Source organism: Cebus imitator, unplaced genomic scaffold (genome assembly GCF_001604975.1).
Source record: "Cebus imitator isolate Cc_AM_T3 unplaced genomic scaffold, Cebus_imitator-1.0 Scaffold110, whole genome shotgun sequence".
Lineage (NCBI taxonomy): Eukaryota > Metazoa > Chordata > Mammalia > Primates > Cebidae > Cebus > Cebus imitator.
The window spans coordinates 482,427-501,256 of record NW_016107425.1 but is presented as its reverse complement, the minus strand read 5'-3'; the positions used below and the strand labels follow the sequence as shown (position 1 = coordinate 501,256).

The 18,830-nt window shown below is 42.9% G+C and overlaps 1 protein-coding gene across 1 annotated transcript in view; it reads right to left on the bottom strand.

The window, feature by feature from the left end:
• MYO3B (myosin IIIB) overlaps window positions 1–18,830 on the bottom strand; it is a 491,163-nt gene that overhangs the window by 175,122 nt on the left and 297,211 nt on the right. Inside the window, exons 24-25 of the mRNA XM_037741885.1 lie at window positions 6,685–6,762; window positions 3,249–3,454 (exon numbers count right to left, since the gene is read on the bottom strand). Coding sequence (XP_037597813.1) covers window positions 3,249–3,454; window positions 6,685–6,762 — 284 coding nt within the window. The remainder of the gene's footprint in view (window positions 1–3,248; window positions 3,455–6,684; window positions 6,763–18,830) is intronic.

Genomic DNA, 18,830 nt, shown 5'->3' with positions numbered 1-18,830 from the left:
GGTTTCACCATGTTGACCAGGATGGTCTCGATCTCTTGACCTCGTGATCCACCCGCCTCGGCCTCCCAAAGTGCTGGGATTACAGGCTTGAGCCACCGCGCCCGGCCTAAACTGCATTATTTACTACAATAGCTTCATAAATAAACAATTAGACTCAGCCCTATTCTTTCTTTCTTTATTTGAGACAGAGTCTCGCTCTGTCACCCAGGCTGGAGTACAGTGGCACAATCTCGGCTTACTGCAACCTCTGCATCCTGGGTTCAAGCAATTCTCCTGCCTCAGCCTCCCGAATAGCTGGGATTATAGGCATCTGCCTCTACTCCTGGCTAATTTTTGTATTTTTAGTAGAGACGGGGTTTCACCATGTTGGCCACGCTGGTCTTGAACTCCTGGCCTTATGTGATCTGCCCACTTTGGCCTCTCAAAGTGCTAGGATTATAGGTGTGAGCCACCGAGCCCGGCCTGACTCAGCCCTCATCTTTTTTTTTTTTTATTTTTTTTATTTTTGAGAAGTAGTTTTGCTCTCGTTGCCCAGTTTGCCTAGGCTGGAGTGCAATGGTGCAATCTCGGCTCACTGCAACCTCCACCTCCCAGGTTCAAGCAATTTTCCTGTCTCAGCCTCCTAAGTAGCTGGAATTACAGGCATGAGCCACCACACCTGGCTAATTTTTTACTGTTAGTAGAGATGGGGTTTCTCCATGTTGGTCAGGCTGGTCTTGAACTTCCAGCCTCAGGTGATCCTCCCACCTTGGCCTCCCAAAGTGCTGAGATTACAGGCACAAGCTGCCATGCCCTGCCATCCCTATTCTTTGGATGTTTGCCAGAACACATCCTAATGCAAGCAGTTAGGTATTTGCCTACTGTATTTCTTCTGAGAGACTATGCATCAGAATCCATTGCCCATAAAAACAGTAAATGTTCACAGTGGTTATCTATGATGTCCCTCAACAGTGTGGCTCCAGCATTTCCAGGTGGCCTCTTTCATGCCTAGTCATGAACATAAAGACTTCCAATTCACCTGGCCCTATTGATGAGAGGACATTGTGCCCACGTCATTTTGCCAGAAAGCTTAAAGATGATATGGGCAAGAAAGTATTTTAGGCTTGGCCAAGCCTGCAGAGTTGGGTAATTTGGGGACTGGGGAAATCTTTCCCCTTTCTGAAACCCAACAACATGATCCCAGGAACATCACCAGGTGTATACTCAGGGTTTCAGTCCTGAATGCCAGAAAATACAAAAATGTAGAGTAACATTAAATGAGTTTTTATCTTTAACTCCATTTAATAAACCTTGAATGGCTGCTTCCTGTCTTTGATTGTCCTGTCTGCATATTTCCTGCTAAGAGTTTACACAACAGCACTCTTGAACAGGAAGATAACAAGTGTACCTATTTGTTGAATAACATCAAGGGAGAAAACTGCTAACTCATCCATTTTGTTAAGTTGTTCAAAAGGATCAAAATACCAATTAACTTGCTGGCTCAGAAATCTTTGATATCCTCAGATTTACTGGCATTTTGAAACTCCTGTTCATACTTGCCTAATGGCTTTCTGATTATGAACAAAGAAGTGCCAATCCATTCAGCATTTGACCTGTTTTCTTAAATATTTTTATGTATTCAAACACTGTTGCTAAAAATACTTGACTAGTCAAATTCATGAGCTAAAATATTCTTTTCTTGTTCCACCTCCAAATTTAAGAGGAAAAAAGAAGCTCAAAGACACTTTTTTAAAAGCTACTTCGTTCTTATTTTTAATTTAAAAGCTCTCATTGCAAGGAACTTTTTTGCCTTATCTTTTCCATGGAATTTAGCAGTTTGGGAGACCTGATGAAGCAAGCTACCATATTTAGGACACAGCCTTTCCTGAGAAAAAGTTGGAAAAAATGACCTTGGGCACATGTTTCAGAGCAGAGGTGGGAAAAAAAAAACAAAAAACAAAAAACACTAAAGATGGCTTAAGGAGTGAGGCGGGTTCTACAATGGATTTTGTTTTTTTCTTGATCGGCCTGTCTTTGTCAGGCATACAGTAGATTTGAGTATTCCTCTCCAGGCATCCTCAGACAGCAGTGCTTCTCAGAGGTGTTTTCTTGTTATTGCTTTCCTTTTTTCTTCACAGAAAATTCTACTTGTACTCACATTCATGCATAATCTCTATGGCAGTTGTTCAGAAAAGAGCAGTATTTCATTCTTAGGCAAAGGCAATTTCTGGGTTAAGAAAGTGCCACGCAATTTATTTCAATAAATACTGATGGAATGCTCTGAACTGAAGAGATTAAAAGCATGGATGCTGAAACCAGACTGCCTGGGTTCACATCCTGGCTCTACATCGACCAGTATGAGATCATGGGAAAATCACTTACTTTCTTTTCATGCCCCAGTTTTCTCACCTTTATGTTTTGTAAAATAGGGATAATAATAGAGTCTAGCTTATAGGATTGTTGTATGGATCAGATGAGATAATACATTTTATTACTATCCTAAGATAGTACTCTTAGGATACTTTAGGTGCTATATAAGTGTTATTATATTATATCATCCCAGAAACTGGAAGAAGAACACTGCTTGGGTGCATTCAAATCCACCAGAATCTGGGCCCACTTATGGAGGGATACTTTCTTTCTTTTTTTTTTTTTTTTTTTTGAGACGGAGTTTCNTTTTTTGAGACGGAGTTTCACTCTTGTTACCCAGGCTGGAGTGCAATGGCGCGATCTCGGCTCACCGCAACCTCCGCCTCCTGGGTTCAGGCAATTCTCCTGCCTCAACCTCCACAGTAGCTGGGATTACAGGCACGCGCCACCATGCCCAGCTAATGTTCTTGTATTTTTAGTAGAGACGGGGTTTCACTGTGTTGACCAGGATGGTCTCAATCTCTTGACCTCGTGATCCAGCCCCTCGGCCTCCCACAGTGCTGGGATTACAGGCTTGAGCCACCGCGCCCGGCCCATGGAGGGATACTTTCATCCTAACAACAAAATGCCTGGTGAACTTGAGACCTAAGGATTTATAACATATAAATGTACGTGAAGATTTAAAATGTGATTAGAAGGAAGCTTAACCTGCCTGCTGGATCACTGCCGTTTAGGTGAAGTACAATAAAGATGCAACATTCAAGCAAGTAAATGGCAGCTGGCAACTAGCCAATTACATGTTTGGAGTGGAGTGGGAAGGAGGAACAAACTTAGGAAACAGAGATGGCCAGAGTAGAGCTACATTTACAATAATGCATTCCCAAAGATGATAATCTGACCTTTTCACAAATTCTTCGAAGAGGATGCGGTGGGAATAGCCCTGGCGGCGGATGCTGACTGTCTCCAGAATCCCTGTGGAGCGGAGCTGGGCCACCACCCTCTCTCGGGAGAACTTCAGGGCCTCTCGGTCATCATTGGGTTTAATGCAGCGCACAAAGTGGGGCTGTCCAACCACCATTTTGGAGAGCAGGTCCATCAGAGAATACTACCAGGGAAAAAAAAATCCACAAGGAACAAGGTTACCACCAACACAATGGATAATTACAACACGGGCCTGCAGAAGCCTCTAGAGCAGTTTGAGGCTCACAGACTTTCTTGAGGAGAACATGAAATCAGCAATAGAAGATGATAATATAAGTTCTACTTATAGTCATCTGCAGATTAAAAAACGTTCTTTAAATATCACCTAGTGCTAAGCAATATCCCATATGGCAGAAACTTGGTAAGAACATGCTCTAGGATATCCTATAATTCCATTGCCATAACTAGAATGCTTGTCGCTGGTGTTCTAAGATGATGTTCCACAATCATACCTGTAATTTAAAATGTCCAGCTTTTGAGGAAGGGGCTAATTGCTTCTTCAGCCTAAGAACCACCAGATAGTCTAAACAGATCCTACAGACACGATTGGTAATAAGGTAGTGGAACAGAAAAGAAAAATACAAAAATAGGACAAAGAAAATAAGAGAAGTATGCAAAAAGGTGATTATGGTGACTATCAACTAACATATATCAAGCAGCTGGTACAGGGCTCTCATAGCAAGAGGGGAGGAAGGACGTGGAAAATCAGAGAGGTGCTTGTGAAGTGGGGCTCAGTTGTTCCTCAGGGGCATCCATGGCTGGAGCTCTTCTGGGGACCACTTCAGAGGCTATTATAAGCCAAAGGGAACCAGTTCCATTATTTCATAGTCAGGGCTCCTACAGTTCAAAATTGGTATTACTTAGCTTACCAAGGTAACTTATTTTCCAGGTTTAGCATTTGGGAACTGGTATTTTGAGAACACCAAACTGGTTGTTATGGGTATATTTCTGAAAAATCATAAGCCAGAGACTTCTCTGCTGAGAGGGGGTCCCTAAGATCTTGAGGATCACTTCACAGAGTAAATAGAGCCACTAAATCCAGTGGGAAAACATACACAGACACCAAGGGTTACTAGGAGGAGGTTATGGTTTCGATGTATGTTTCCTCCAAATCTCATGTTGAAATGTGACCTCCAGTGTTGGTGATGGGCCTACTGGAGGTGTTTGGGTCATGGTCATGGGGGCAGGTCCCTCATGAATAGCTCGGTGCTGTCTTCACTGCAATGTGTGAATTCTTACTCTATCAGTTCATGCAAAAGCTGGTTGTTTAAAAGAGTCTGGGATCCCCTCTCTGTCTTGCTCCCTCTCCGTTCCTCTCTCTCGTCATGTAGCATGCCTGCTCCATGAGTAAAAGCTTCCTGAGGCCTCACCAGAAGCTGAGTAGATGCTGGTGCCATGCTTGTACCACCTGCAGAACCGTTAGCCAAGTATACCTCTTTTCTTTATAAAATACCCAGTCTTGGCTGGGCATAGTGGCGCATTCCTGTAATCCTAGCACTTTGGGAGGCTGAGGTGGGTGGATCACCTAAGGTCAGGAGTTCAAGACCAGCCTAGACAACATGGTGAAACCTCGTCTCTATTAAAAATACAAAAAAAATTTGCTGGGTGTGGTGGCATGTGCCTGTAGTCCCAGCTACATGGGAGGCTGAGGCAGAAGAACTGCTTGAACCCAGGAGAAGGAGGTTGCAGTGAGCCGAGATTGCACCACTGCACTCCAGCATGGGTGACAGAGTGAAACTCTGTCTCAAAAAAAAAAAAAAAAAAAATTATCCAGTCTCAGGTATTCCTTCACTGCAACTTAAAATGGACTAACAGATGAGGCTAGAGCCCCTAAAGGGGATAGGACCAGGTGTGTCTCAATATAATAAATAAGTAGAAATTAGAAACAACCAGACATCGCAATGATGAGGCAGGTGCCCAACTGCCACAGATGCTATTGCACAACTCACTGCATGGATGGAGTACTGGATTCAAAGGTCTGGGGCCCCTGCAATTCATACTCTGAGCCCAATTCTAGCCTGCCTCTGAGGCACAATTGGCTAGCTTGGATTTCTGCACTTTAGATCCTTGCACCTGCTAGCCTCCCATGGAGGCTTCTATCCAAAGTGCTGGCTCCCAAGTCCTGCCCTTCAGCTGGCCTTCCAGCTTTCCACCCACCTGACCTCTCATCCTGCTAAGCCCTCTCCTGTGTCAACTCCATCTTACTACCTCATTCTGCTGTCCCTGAGATCAGTTCTAAATTTGATCTAACAACATTTCTTTTTTCTCTTTTTGAGATGGAACTGGTATTTTGAGAATACCAAGGAACAACTGAGCCCCGCTTCACAAGCACCCCTCTGATTTTCCACGTCCTTCCTCCCCTCTTGCTATGAGAGCACTGTACCAACTGCTTGGTATATGTTAGTTGATAGACACCATTGCCTTCTTTTTGCATACTTACTTTATTTTCTTTGCCTTGTTTTTGTATTTTTCTTTTCTGTTCCACTACCTTATTACCAGTCGTATCAGTAGCAATTCTCCTGCCTCAGCCTCCTGAGTAGCTGAGACTACAGGTGTTCGCCACCATGCCTGACTAATTTTTACATTTTTAGTACATATGGGGTTTCACCATGTTGGCCAGGCTGGTCTCGAACTCTTGAGCACAGGTGATCCACCAGCCTCAGCCTCCCAAAGGGCTGGGATTACAGGTGTGAGTCACTGTGCTCAGCCTAACAGCATTTTTACTGTGAAACTACCTGAACCTTAGCTCCCGGTGGTACATGATCCCTAAGGGCCTTCCAACTCTAATGCTTTATAATTTAAAGTCAAACAAATCTGTGCAAATTGCTACAAGAGTATATGTGTCTTATCTTTGCTATATAATATACATTTAAGAGAGTCCTTCTAGAGAGCAAGTCTTTACCCAAAGGAGGCATTTAACTAGAGGAAGTATCAGAAATTGAGGTGGCAGAAATGAGAAATAACAGGGCTCAGACAAATAAGCTGTACAATGGGTCAATTCAATCTAGGAAAATAAAGTCAATGAGAAGACAGGTCCTCTCAGTATCTGAAATTGATAAGTCGTCTTCTGGAACTTTATTAACTACTTTACTATTCAGTATGCCAGAAAAGTGGCTGCCCCTAGTAGTTTTAAGACCTAGAAGCAACTCAAAGGCTAACAAAATCAGTCATTTAATGGGCCGGATTCTGTGCCCAGTGTTCTCTTCCCGCCCTGCTTCCACCACTTCCCCAACCCAACCTTTCTTGATGCTGCACTTTGCCCTTGTTTCAGTGACTCTATCAGGGCATCTCATAAGAAGGCTTGGAGAGTCCTCTTTGGAAGTAGGCAGAATAGAGATCAAGAAGACTCCATACCCGGAAGTAAGAAGCCACGGTTTGCCTCTTCATGTTGGTGGTTTCTTCCGGATGCCGTATCACCTCCAGAGTGTCCACCTGGAAGCATAGGTGCAGGGAAGTGATTAGAGGATCTAGGCACTTAACTCATGCTCCATGTTTTTCAAAATCTGAAGGCCTGTTTGGTCAAATATCTAAGGGGCCATGGTATTTAGGATACAATAGTGTATACTGTGGGGAGAATTTTTCAAAACATAGAAACAAAAGGATATGCATTGTTCTACTCATTTGACAACAGTGTCTCACTCTGTAAAACACCATATGGTCTCAGTGTAAACCCCTGTTATTTCTATACTTCTCCAACCTCTAATGAACTCCTGTTAAATTCTCTAGTAAGGTCACATGAGACCAAACAATTGCTTAAAAGGAAACTGGGCAAAGGCGCCTGAGGCCAAATGATTATAAAGACACGATGGTCCCAAAGCCCAGGTTGTACCGCAGGGAATTAGGCCAGATCCAGTTGCCTTCCATGTCATCAGACTCTGATGCTGCAATACTCCTCCTATCTCCCACAGTTCCCATGTGCTCACTGCAGGCAGGAGCTCAGACACCAAATCACTCAGGAACCCAATGGAATGTACCTGTTTTCAATATCGATCCCAATTACCTGGGCTGACTGGAAGGAATTTATTGATGAAAACAATTGTAGGGACTGCCTGCAAGCAGCCTGTGTTTTGCTATTATAACACAACAACAAAAATTCTGCTTTGATTTGCAGAGTGCATGAGTGGCATTTAGCACTGGCCTTGCCGTGGCAGCTTCTCATCTGCTCTGAACAGGTGGCAAGGGTACAAAGCAGAAATGTTTGAAACGGAAGACGCTGCTGTCAGCGTGCGTGTTAGGCTGGGTGGACCGCCGTCCAGGCAGCCACCTTCCCATGGGGTGAGGATGTCTGCAGCCTTGTTCAATGAAAGTGAAAAATTGGTGCTAAAAGGGATGGGAGTTAGGAGGGGTGAATAAAGAGGCTTACCTAAAGGAGTATGTAGGAGACTGTGTGCAAAATGGAAGGAAATGCTTCAATTGGGAAGGATAAAGAAAATAGGTTTATTTAAGAAGGGGAGCTACGTTTTTTAAACCTAGAAAAACAATCTAAACAGTGGGCAGGTCTATGACCTCAGAGACAGTGCAACTTTATTTTAATGGGCTGCCCAGCAGATGCCATCAGTCCATTCACATGCAGCTGAAACACTTATACAACTACCTGTAGGTTTGACTTTTTAATTTTTTCTAATGCGAAAGGAGGAAAGGAAAGATCCTGGGTTTAGAAAGGAAAGGGAATAAAGAGAAACATAACACAGCTGCCCTACCTGCAAAGCATGTTACACTCTCTCCACTGTCACCAGATGGGTCCGCTCTAGGTTTCTTTCCCCTTCTCACCCTGATTTGAGTACAGAACTCAGAGCTGGTGAGGTTTGGGGCAAACTAATCAGGTCTGAAGAAAAGGCTTTAGCTAGGGTAGCCTTGGGGGGATTGTAAATTCTGGATTTTCTTCAACTTTTTTCTCCTTACTTTCTTCTACCCTGACCCCATCTGACACACACACACACACACACACACACACACACACACACACACACCACTTTGGGAATTTCTCCACCACTTCCTTTTTCTTTGAGACAGTTTCATTCTTATTGCCTAGGCTGGAGTGCAATGGCAATCTTGGCTCACTGCAACCTCCCCCTCCGGGGTTCAAGCAATTCTCCTGCCTCAGTCTTCTGAGTAGCTGGGGTTACAGGCACACTCCAACACACCTGGCTAATTTTCTAATTTTTTTTTTTTTTTTGGTAGAGATGAGGTTTCATCATATTGGCCAGGCTGGTCTTGAACTCCTGACCTCAAGTGATCCACCCACCTTGGCCTCCCAAAGCACTGGGATTATAGGCGTGAGCCACCGGCCAAGCCCACCACTTCTTTTTATTAAGAGATCCTCCCTGAAGAAGCACCTCTTGCTTTGAACCTGGCTTTTCCTCCTTCATTTTCCTCCCTTTTTATTCAAATTACCTAGTGAGCACCAGCTCCCCAGGCAGCTGAAAAGCTCATTTCTGTTTTTCTATTGGTAGATGTTTATGGATCGATCTATTACCCTCCCTCAGAACTTATAACAGACACTTGTCATTTGAGAATTTAACAGTTTAGTGACCAGAAAATCCTTGATGTGTATTAATTCAGCTGAAACACAATTTAAAAGGAACACTCTTGTAAGAAAATTTCACATGTATCCCATAAATCTGTACAAATAAAATATAAATAAACAAAAGGAATAATTTGTATTGTTTTCAAGATCAGCACCAGTTCCCTGCAGCAAACTGGAAAAATGCAGAGTTAAGCATCAATTTGCACTCCAAAAGTTCTAAGGATAATGGTCAGGAGGGAGCTCCCAGCTACTGATGGCCCCTGTCTAACAGCACAGCATCTGTGTTTCACAGGACTTTAAATTCTGTCCTTGTAATCACATACAGAGTAACGTTTGCAAAGGAAGTAAAAATCTATTCTTTGATATATACAACCTGGAAATGTTAATGCTTATCTGTAATTCAGCACCTACATATTTAGTACTGTGTTTGACAGAATGAGTGACATGTTATTGGGGCATTTTCTAATTTAAGAATTTAGAAAGGTCTTCAGTTGGCCAGGGGTCTCTTGTATATTTGCATAGTATAAGGTTCTCCTGAACTTAGAATGGATCTAAGAGAGAGAATTTCTGACAAGGAACAAACCATAAATTGCTTCTCTCAGCCCTTTAAACTAGACCTCTCTCGGTATCAGGCCTCCCAGGGAACTCCAAAGCCAGACCCACAAATCCAAACCAAAAAGGCTGAGAAGCCTGTTGTGTAGCCTAAGAGTTTGTCTTCCTGAGTTAATTTCATTAATATAATAGTAGTAGCATGATTCGATTTTTTTTTTTTTTTTGAGACGTAGTTTCGCTGTTGTTGCCCAGACTGGAGTGCAATGGCGCGATCTCGGCTCACTGCAACCTCCGCCTCCTGGGTTCAAGCAATTCTCCTGCCTCAGCCTCCTGAGTAGCTGGGACTACAGGCACGCACCATCATGCCCAGCTGATTTTTGTATTTTTAGTAGAGACGAGGTTTCACCTTGTTGACCAGGATGGTCTCGATCTCTTGACCTTGTGATCCACCCGCCTTGGCCTCCCAAAGTGCTGGGATTATAGGTGTGAGCCACTGTGCCCAGCCGCATGATTTAATTTTTTAACAAAAATTGCTTTTTGAAATAACCTGGAAAGTGGATTCTATCAGGGCATCATCTAGCAAATAGTTCTTCCCAAAAGCGGGGATTTGACAAGGAAAATATCCTCTCCAAAGTATTTACCTGTTTTTACCTTAGGAGAAAAAAAGAGACCAGAAAAGCTTTCCTAGGCTGAGTGACTGCTATTGACACACTTGGTTGAATTCTTGCTAGCTGTGTGGCCTTGCACTTGTTACACTCATGTGCCATGGAAGTAGGACATTCTAGTCAATGATAAGCTGTATATACGACAGGAGTCCCATAGATTATAATGTAGCTGAAAAATTCCCACTGCCTAGTAATGTTGTAGCCATCATAATGTCATAGTACACTTCATTACTCATGTGTTTGCAGTGATTTGGTGTAAACAAACCTGTGCTGCCAATTATATCAAAGAATAGCATGTATGATTATGTACAATACTGCATAATAATAAGCAACAACCATGTTACTGGTTTACATATTTATAATACTAGTAGTCATTATTTTAACTGGGTGCAGTGTCTCACACCTGTAATCCCAGGGCTTTGGGAGTCCGAGATGGGCCGATCACTTGAGGTCAGGAGTTCGAGACCAGAATGGCCAATGAGGTAAAAACCCATCTCTATTTAAAATAGATTAGCCAGGCATGGTGGCAGGCACCTGAATTCCCAGCTACTCGGGAGGCTGAAGCAGGAGAATTGCTTGAACCCAAAAGACGCAGGCTACAGTGAGCCAAGATCATGCCACTGCATTCTAGCCTATGTGACAGAGCAAGACTCCATCTCAAAAAAAAAAAAAAATCATTATTTTAGGGTTTACTTTTTCTACTTACATTAAAAACAAAACAAAACAACAACCAAAAAAATGTTAACCATGAAACAGCCTCAGGCAGGTCCTTCAGGAGGTATTCCAGAAGCAGGCATTGCTATCGCAGGGAGATGATGGCGCTATGCATGTTATTGCCCTAGAGACCTTCCAGTGGGACAAGATGTGGAGTCAGTAGAAGACAGTGATATTGATGATCCTGACCCTGTCTAGGCTTAGGCTAATGTATGTGTTGGTGTCTTTGTTTTTTCAAAAAAAAGTTTTAAAAGTAAAAGTAACAAATTTTAAAGTTTATAAAAATATAAAGAAGGTTTTTATACAGTTGTACAATGTGTTTGTATTTTAAGCTGTTATTATAAAAAAAAAGAGTCGCCGGGCGCAGTGGCTCAAGCCTGTAATCCCAGCACTTTGGGAGGCCAAGGCGGGTAGATCACGAGGTCAAGAGATCGAGACCATCCTGGTCAACATGGTGAAACCCCTGTCTCTACTGAAAATACAAAACATTAGCTGGGCATGGTGGCGCATGCCTGTAATCTCAGCTACTCAGGAGGTTGAGGCAGAAGAATTGCCTGAACCCAGGAGGCGGAGGTTGCGGTGAGCCGAGATCGCGCCATTGCACTTNAGCAGGGAAAAAAAGAAAAAAACTCCGTTCAAAAAAAAAAAAAAAAAAAAGAGTCAAAAAGTCTGTTAGACAGACTTGTCCCAAGCCATTGTTTGTTTTGCAGACCTTTTTAAGTTCATAAAATAAAAAAGTTAAGGCTGGGCACAGTGGCTCACCCCTGTAATCCCAACACTTTGGGAGGCCGAGGTGGGCGGATCATGAGGTCAAGAGACTGAGACCATCCTCACCAACAGGGTAAAACCCCATCTCTACTAAAAAATACAAAAATTAGCTGGGCACAGTGGCATGCCTGTAGTCTCAACTACTCAGGAGGCTGAGGCAGGAGAATCGCTTGAATCCAGGAGGTGGAGCTCAGCTCACGCCACTGCACTCCAGCCTGGTGACAGAGCAAGACTCTGTCTCCAAAATAAATAAATAAATAAATAATAAATAAATGTCAAAAAGTTAAACTAAACTAAGGTTAATTTATTATGGAAGAAAATACATTTTAAAATAAATTCACTGTAGCCTAAGTGTACATTATTTATAAAGTCTACAGGAGTGTACACTCCAGGTCTTCATATTCACTCACCACTGTTGTTAAGAACACACAGTTCCTCTTCAAAGGGTTTTGGTTTCTGGTTCTTTCTTCTCTTCTACAAAGTAATCTTACCCATTCATCTATCAGCCCTCCCTATCTCTGCTGTGACCAAACACGCCCAAGCATTTCCCATCCCCTATGTTGTCATCCTTCCCATCAAAAGCCCACCCTTGTCCCCTAATGATGCCAACAGTAACCAACAGGAAGTAGCCTAGATTGTGCAGTCCAACCCCAGCCCACAGGGGGAAGACATAGGAACAAGGTGTGCATTCAGGGATAAAAACTGCTGCTTTCCTTTGTTTGCGTGCTCTCCCTTGCCTCTGTTTTGCATGCATAAGATGCCCTTCTATAGAAGTAAATTGCCTTGCTGAGAAAACTTTTGCCTGAGTATTGATTCCACGTTGCAACACCAAGCATTTTTATCTCCAACAATCTGGGGGCTCATCTGGAATTCCCATTCTCCACTGGGGAAGGGTCCCTGGTCCTCTCCTGTGAGGAGGCACACTCTGCTGCCTTGTTGCGGTGGTCTCGGGGTAAAGGAATCAAGACCCACCCGGTGTGACAAAACCTGGACTCTCAGCAACGCGGGAAAGAAGCTGGTTGCAATGAGCCGATATCATACCCCTGCACTCCAGCTGGGTGACAGAGTGAAACTCCATCTCAAAAATAAAAAAAAAGCTTTCCCTAGCAACTTGGGGAAAGGAGGCTCACACACCACAATGACCAGATAACCCTATGCACAGACCAAGGTAAGAAAAGCCGTGGGGACAGCGAAGTATTTCCTTGGTAGTCGGGATTCTGGATGTTGAAAGTGTGTGAATGGTAACAAGCACTACTGCTGTGTAAGTGATTGAGTCCAATCTGCGGTTCCATCATTACCGCATACGGCTAATGGCGGCTCTCTTGTAGGGATCCTGACACTGGGGTTTATACAGTCCCGCCAAAGCTAAGAGAAACATAATTTCCCTCCAGGGAAGCGGCCACAGCAGATGAAGCAAGAGAAGGTGCAAGGAACCTCCAGCAGGTGAAGCTAAAGGATAGGCGAGACATTTCTAATACGAGAAAATGAGCCTAATAGCCCTAGCAAGCCCCTAGAGAAAGATAGGTGAGACATTTCTGATACAAGAGATTGAGCCTAACTAGGACCCAATATCGGAAATACCCCAAGGAAGACAAGGAGTAAAAACGACAAAATTAGCAAAGATATCCCCCTCACCCAACATTGTCCCCTAGGTCTCATGTTAAAACATTGGAAAGGTAATGAAAAGACTAAACATAAGAAAAAGCAACAAATGATAAGCTATTGCTGTTCCATTTGGACTCAAGAACCAATCCTTGAATCCTTAGTTTTCTAGCCAAAATTTGGGTTGAATGAGGAATGTATTTGTGAACTTTTAAGAGAAAATGATGCTAGTAGGAGACGTGCCTCCCAAGAGGAAATAGATTATGCCCTATGCTGGTGGCAGGGACATGTCATTTACCCTCCAAGGGTTGAAAGGAGCGAGTAAACAAACAAACAAAAAAAATCCCAGAAAACAAACAAACAAAAAAACTAATCTTTAGAGGAAATTTAGTTGTAAGCATGCCCCATCAAGTTAAAAAGGCAAAAAGGTAGTTTATTGACTCAGGAATCGTACAAGGCTGTTCTGTTAAAACAAGATAATTTAACACTAATCACTGAACCTAACATAGCAGGTTTCTTAACAGGGAGTTTAAATTTAAAAAAAGAATATACATGTTCAGATTTAATTGACTATCACACAAAGGTTAGGCCCAATTCAAGAAAGACCCCCCCCCCTTCAAAACAGGGTGGCACTCATTTATAGATGGTTCCTCCCAAGTGATTGAGGAAAAAGACACAACAGTATTCAGTAATTAATGGAAAAGCTCTTAAAGAAATAGTCAAGAAAATTCTCTAATAATTAGTCTACCCAAACTTGTGAGCTGTTTGCATTAAGTCAAACCTTAAAATACCTGTAAAACCAGGAAGGAATCATCTATACCGATTCTAAGTAAACCTTTGGGGTGGCTCATACATTTAGAAAAATTTTAAACTGGAAGAGGTCTTCTTAATAGCAAAGGTCAAAACCTTGTTCACAAAAAGTTAATCACCCGAGTATTAAATAACCTTCAGCTGCCAAAAGAAATAGCTATTGTCCATGTCCCCAAACACCAGAAAAACGTGTCTTTTAAGAGTTGGGAAAATAACGGGATGGGTGTGGTGGCTCACACCTGTAATCCAGCACTTGGGGAGGTGGTGGTGGGCGGATCACGAGGTCAGGAGATCGAGACCATCCTGGCCAATATGGTGAAACCCCATCTCTACTAAAATACAAAAAAATTAGCTGGGCGTGGTGGCGCACACCCATAGTCCCAGCTACTCAGGAGGCTGAGGCAGGAGAATTGCTTGAACCCAGGAGGCAGAGATTGCAGTGAGCTGAGATCATGCCACTGCATTACAGCCTGGGTGACAGTGCTAGACTCCGTCTCAAAAAAAAAAAAAAAAAACACATAAAAGTTGGGAAAATAACTTAACAGATATGATAAGCCAAGCAGGCTGCCTTTTCTTCTACGCCTGTTTTCCGCTCAACTCTTTACCTCCTTCCTACAACCATGATCCCTGTTTTCTCTTCTGAGAAAGAAAGGCTAATAGAAATGGGTGCTAAAGAAAACTCAGAAGGAAAACGGAGATTTCCATACCAAAAAGAAATACTGTCCAACCCCTTTATAAAAGAAATCCTGTCCCATTGCATCAGAGGACCCATTAGGGATCCCAAGACATGTGTAACGAAGTTTTCAGAGTTTATAAATGTTTAAGGATTTATATCCTAGCCAAACAAGTTACAGATAGTTGCTTACTAATAAACAAAGTACAAAAGAGATTTCCCCTTAAGGGAAGGAATCCAGGCTTAAGACCATTCCAAAGTACCCAGATTGGTTACATAAAGATGCCTCCAATAGGTCATCTAAAATACTTATTAATGATAATAGATTATCTCACTCACTGGGTCAAAGCTATTTCCTTTTCAAATGCAATGAGCAATAATATAGTTAAAGCATTAATTAAAAATATAGTGCTCAAGTTTAGGCTAATAGAAAATATTAAGTCAGGCAACAGAACCTGTTTCATAGTGCACATTGTTAAGAAGCTATCCCAAGCCCTAGACATTAATAACTTCGGTACCAAAGCCCATTACATTCCCCTAAAATCATTTACCATACCCTGAAATCATCCACACTTCTCCATCTCCCTCTCCGTTAAGAAGAAGGGTATATAGGTCAGGCGCGGTGGCTCATGGCTATAATCCCAGCACTTTGGGATACCAAGGTGGGCGGATCATCTGAGGTCGAGAGTTCGAGACCTCGAGACCAACCTGACCAACATGGAGAAACCCTGTCTGTACTAAAAATACAAAAATTGGTATACCTTCCTCCTGCAATACTGACTTATACAACAAGGTAAGTCAGTTGGAGCTGAGCAATCGTGCTTTCTGCCCACATGACAAACGTCCTGCTTGGTTCCTGGTGAATGGTTAGCCTTCAGAGTAATCACAAATAAGTTTTACAAATTGTGTTACAATCCCTAAGCCGTAGCAGTTGAGCAAGCTTCTATCTACATATGGTCTCCATTTTAAATGGTTATCAAAATTTGAATAATAAAGTATATATTAAGTATTTCCTATATGAAATCACTGTACTGAACACTTCCTACACTATGTCATTGAAGTTTCAAAATGACCTATGAGGTAAGGACTATTATTCGTCCCATTCTACTTATGAAGAAGTTAATACTAACATATTTTAGGTAAAATTCCCAGTCCTACAGTCAGTAGATGGCCATGCCTATGTCTGAACCCACTTTGATTCCTAAACCATACTTCTGAAACATTGTATACCGCCACTGAAACCACCTTTGCAAAAATGATAACTGAGACAATGATTACAGTGAAAAGAGATCTGACGTAACACACTCCATCTTACTTCTAAACTCCAAGCTGTTCATTCCTGAGTGCAGGCCAAACTAACTTTAGGAGGAACTTGGTTTATAGTTTACCTTTGAAACAAAGACAACAACAGCCCTTTCCCAAAACAAATCTCCTTCCCGCCTGGGGACTAAACTGCCTTTGCAGGACTAACAAATTAGCCACAAGATTAGAAATGATGATTTAGCAGTCATGCAGCTGCAGGCTGCAAGATTCTACATTTCCCCAAATTGCTCCTGGGGATAACATCAGTATTGTAAGACCCAAGATTAGTGCTTGAGATATTTTTATAGACCCTGCAATGGATCACCTGGCACCACCCAGGTCGATAAACTGGCTCATCTGGTCTTGTGGCCCCGACCCAGGAACTTATTCAGTGCAGGTGGACAGTTTCAACTCCCTATGATTTCATCTCTGTCCTGACCAATCAGAACTCCTAATGTACTATCCCTCCTACCCACAGAATTATCCTTAAAAATTCTGATCCCTAAATTCTCTGATTTTAGTAATAATAAAACTCTGGTCTCCCACACAGCTGGCTCTGTGTGAATTACTCTTTCTCTGTTGCAATTCAACTGTCTTCATAAATCGGCTCTGTCTAGGCGGCGCCAAGGTAAGCCCGTTGTGTGGTCACAAATCTGGGGACTGGTCTGGAATTGCCTTTGTAGCTACCTGCCTGTGGTTCGATAGCTCCTTTCCTGTGATGGATCCAGAGGCCCGCCCAAGCTGCCACCTAGTTCTCTTGGATAAGGGGCTGACTCTGGCACTGTCTCTACTGGCAGGTTACTGCCAGCCCGACATGCCTGAATTTAATTGCAATAGAGAAATAGTCATGAGGAGCCATTTCATAACTGTAGCCCCATGGTAGGGTGTCTGTGTCTAGGTCTATCATGGGGTGTGACTGGAGCTGTATTGCAGGGTATCCGTCTGTACCCCAATCATGGAGTGTCTGTAGCTAGAGCCCCATTATGGGGTGTCTGATTTAGTGAGTATTCTAGGTACTGCCAACACCTCCTTCCTTCTCCTGATAGGTTTGGCTCCTTCAAGGTCTCAGTTGGCTCTCCCTAATAAGTAGGAAGAGTCTCGGTTCAGGAGATTTCTCCTCAATCAGGAAGATTGTGGGGAGATTTCTCAGATGAAGAATAGGGAGCTAGTTTGGAAGGAACATTCTTGGAATTCTCGGCCACGGATCTTGATTTGCAAGGCCTTCAGTCCGTCTTGTCTTTGTGGCATGTGTTTGTTTTTGTGGACGGGATCTCCGAAGAAACTGCTGACGGAAGTCCAGCGGGCCTAACTTGAAGAACCCTCTGTAAGTGTAATCACATTTGGTGAGCCCTGAAGAAAGCACAGTGGGCCTGACTCTGAGATTCTCCACTCTTTGTCTTGCCCAGAAACCACTTCTTACATTCCTGGTTGGAGGTCGTTCCTCCCCACCTTAAGTGGATCACAGATGGCAGGAATGAAGGGGAGAAGGTTTGAGCCTCATTAGGTCAGGTCGATATTGAGGTGACTAGTGTCTGTTTTGTTACGGGTATTTCGCTTCTTCAGCTGGGATGGAAAATGTTAATTTGGTTCCCCATGCAGCCCATCAGGCAGCATCTTGCAAAACTGGAAAGCTGTTGCCTTGATTCCACAAAACAGAAAGTGATCATTTCCTTTTGTAACAGGGCTTGGTCCCCACAGGTATGGTGCAGTGAGCAGGGTTATCAAAAGCAGCTTTGTTCTTCTGGAAGTTGCAGAGAAAAGGAACCCAGAAACCTTGTATGCCGGCAAAAAGGTATGCTAGGTTTCTGGTTGTGCGCTCTCTCTCTCTCTCTCTCTCTCTCTATCTCTTTCTCTCTTTTTCTCTCACGTGTATATGTGTGTATGTAAATAGTAAACATCCCTGTTTGCCTCTTCTGCAAAGGTTTGATTAATAGAAAAAAGGATTTGTGACACAAGTCTTATTAGGCTGCAGCAAATCTGGTGTGCTTTGTGCTAAGAATTTGTCTTTCTGCAGTGGACAGGCAGTATCACAAGATAGAAAGCAGGCTTTGGACCCCTAAATGCCTACTTTTCAAGCCAGCCTGGCAGGCTGGTCAGTTACAAATGTTGCTGTGGGCCCCTGAAACCAATACCAGATGAAGTTTCTCTCTCTTCTTGTTTTATGTCCTTAAAAGCTTAGCCTTGTGATCATGTGGGGATACTTTCTCTTAGTCTCTGCCATCCAGAGGACAGGGATTTGGGGGGTCATGTCATAGCTAGCCCTAAAAATTATCTTAAGCAGTTAAAAGCCTTTGCAAGCTCAAAATTGGCTACTCTAGGCCTCTTTTGGGAAGAACAATAGGAACTGCTCAATGTTGTGGCTCCATAGCTAAGGCTTTGTTTTTTGACAATGGGAGCCTGGGTTCAATTCTTGGCTTATGAAATCAGTCCTTTGTGGTTTGTTATTTATGTAACTTTTTGTCATTTATTGACTTTTTTCCCCTGCCATCAACTGCTTCTGATTTCCTGTCTTAATATTTTCTTTTTCTCTGAATTACTTTTGGGGAGATCCTAACTCTTGTTAGGAGAAAAAAAAAGAAAAAAAAAAAAAAACCAAAAACTGCTTACTGTTTCTTTGAGGCACCTTAGGAATCCATGGTTAAGTTATAACCTTTGTTAAAACTTATTAATTTCACTGGGAGGTTACCTGTGGTAGAATCCAAAAGCCTATATTGGCTGTCCTAGCTGGAGTCTGGTAATAAGAGATTTTAAAAGTTGTTGTTTTTTTTTTTTTTTTAAATTGGAGTTTCGCTCTTGTTACCCAGGCTGGAGTGCAATGGCGCGATCTCGGCTCACCACAACCTCCGCCTCCTGAGTTCAGGCAATTCTCCTGCCTCAGCCTCCTGAG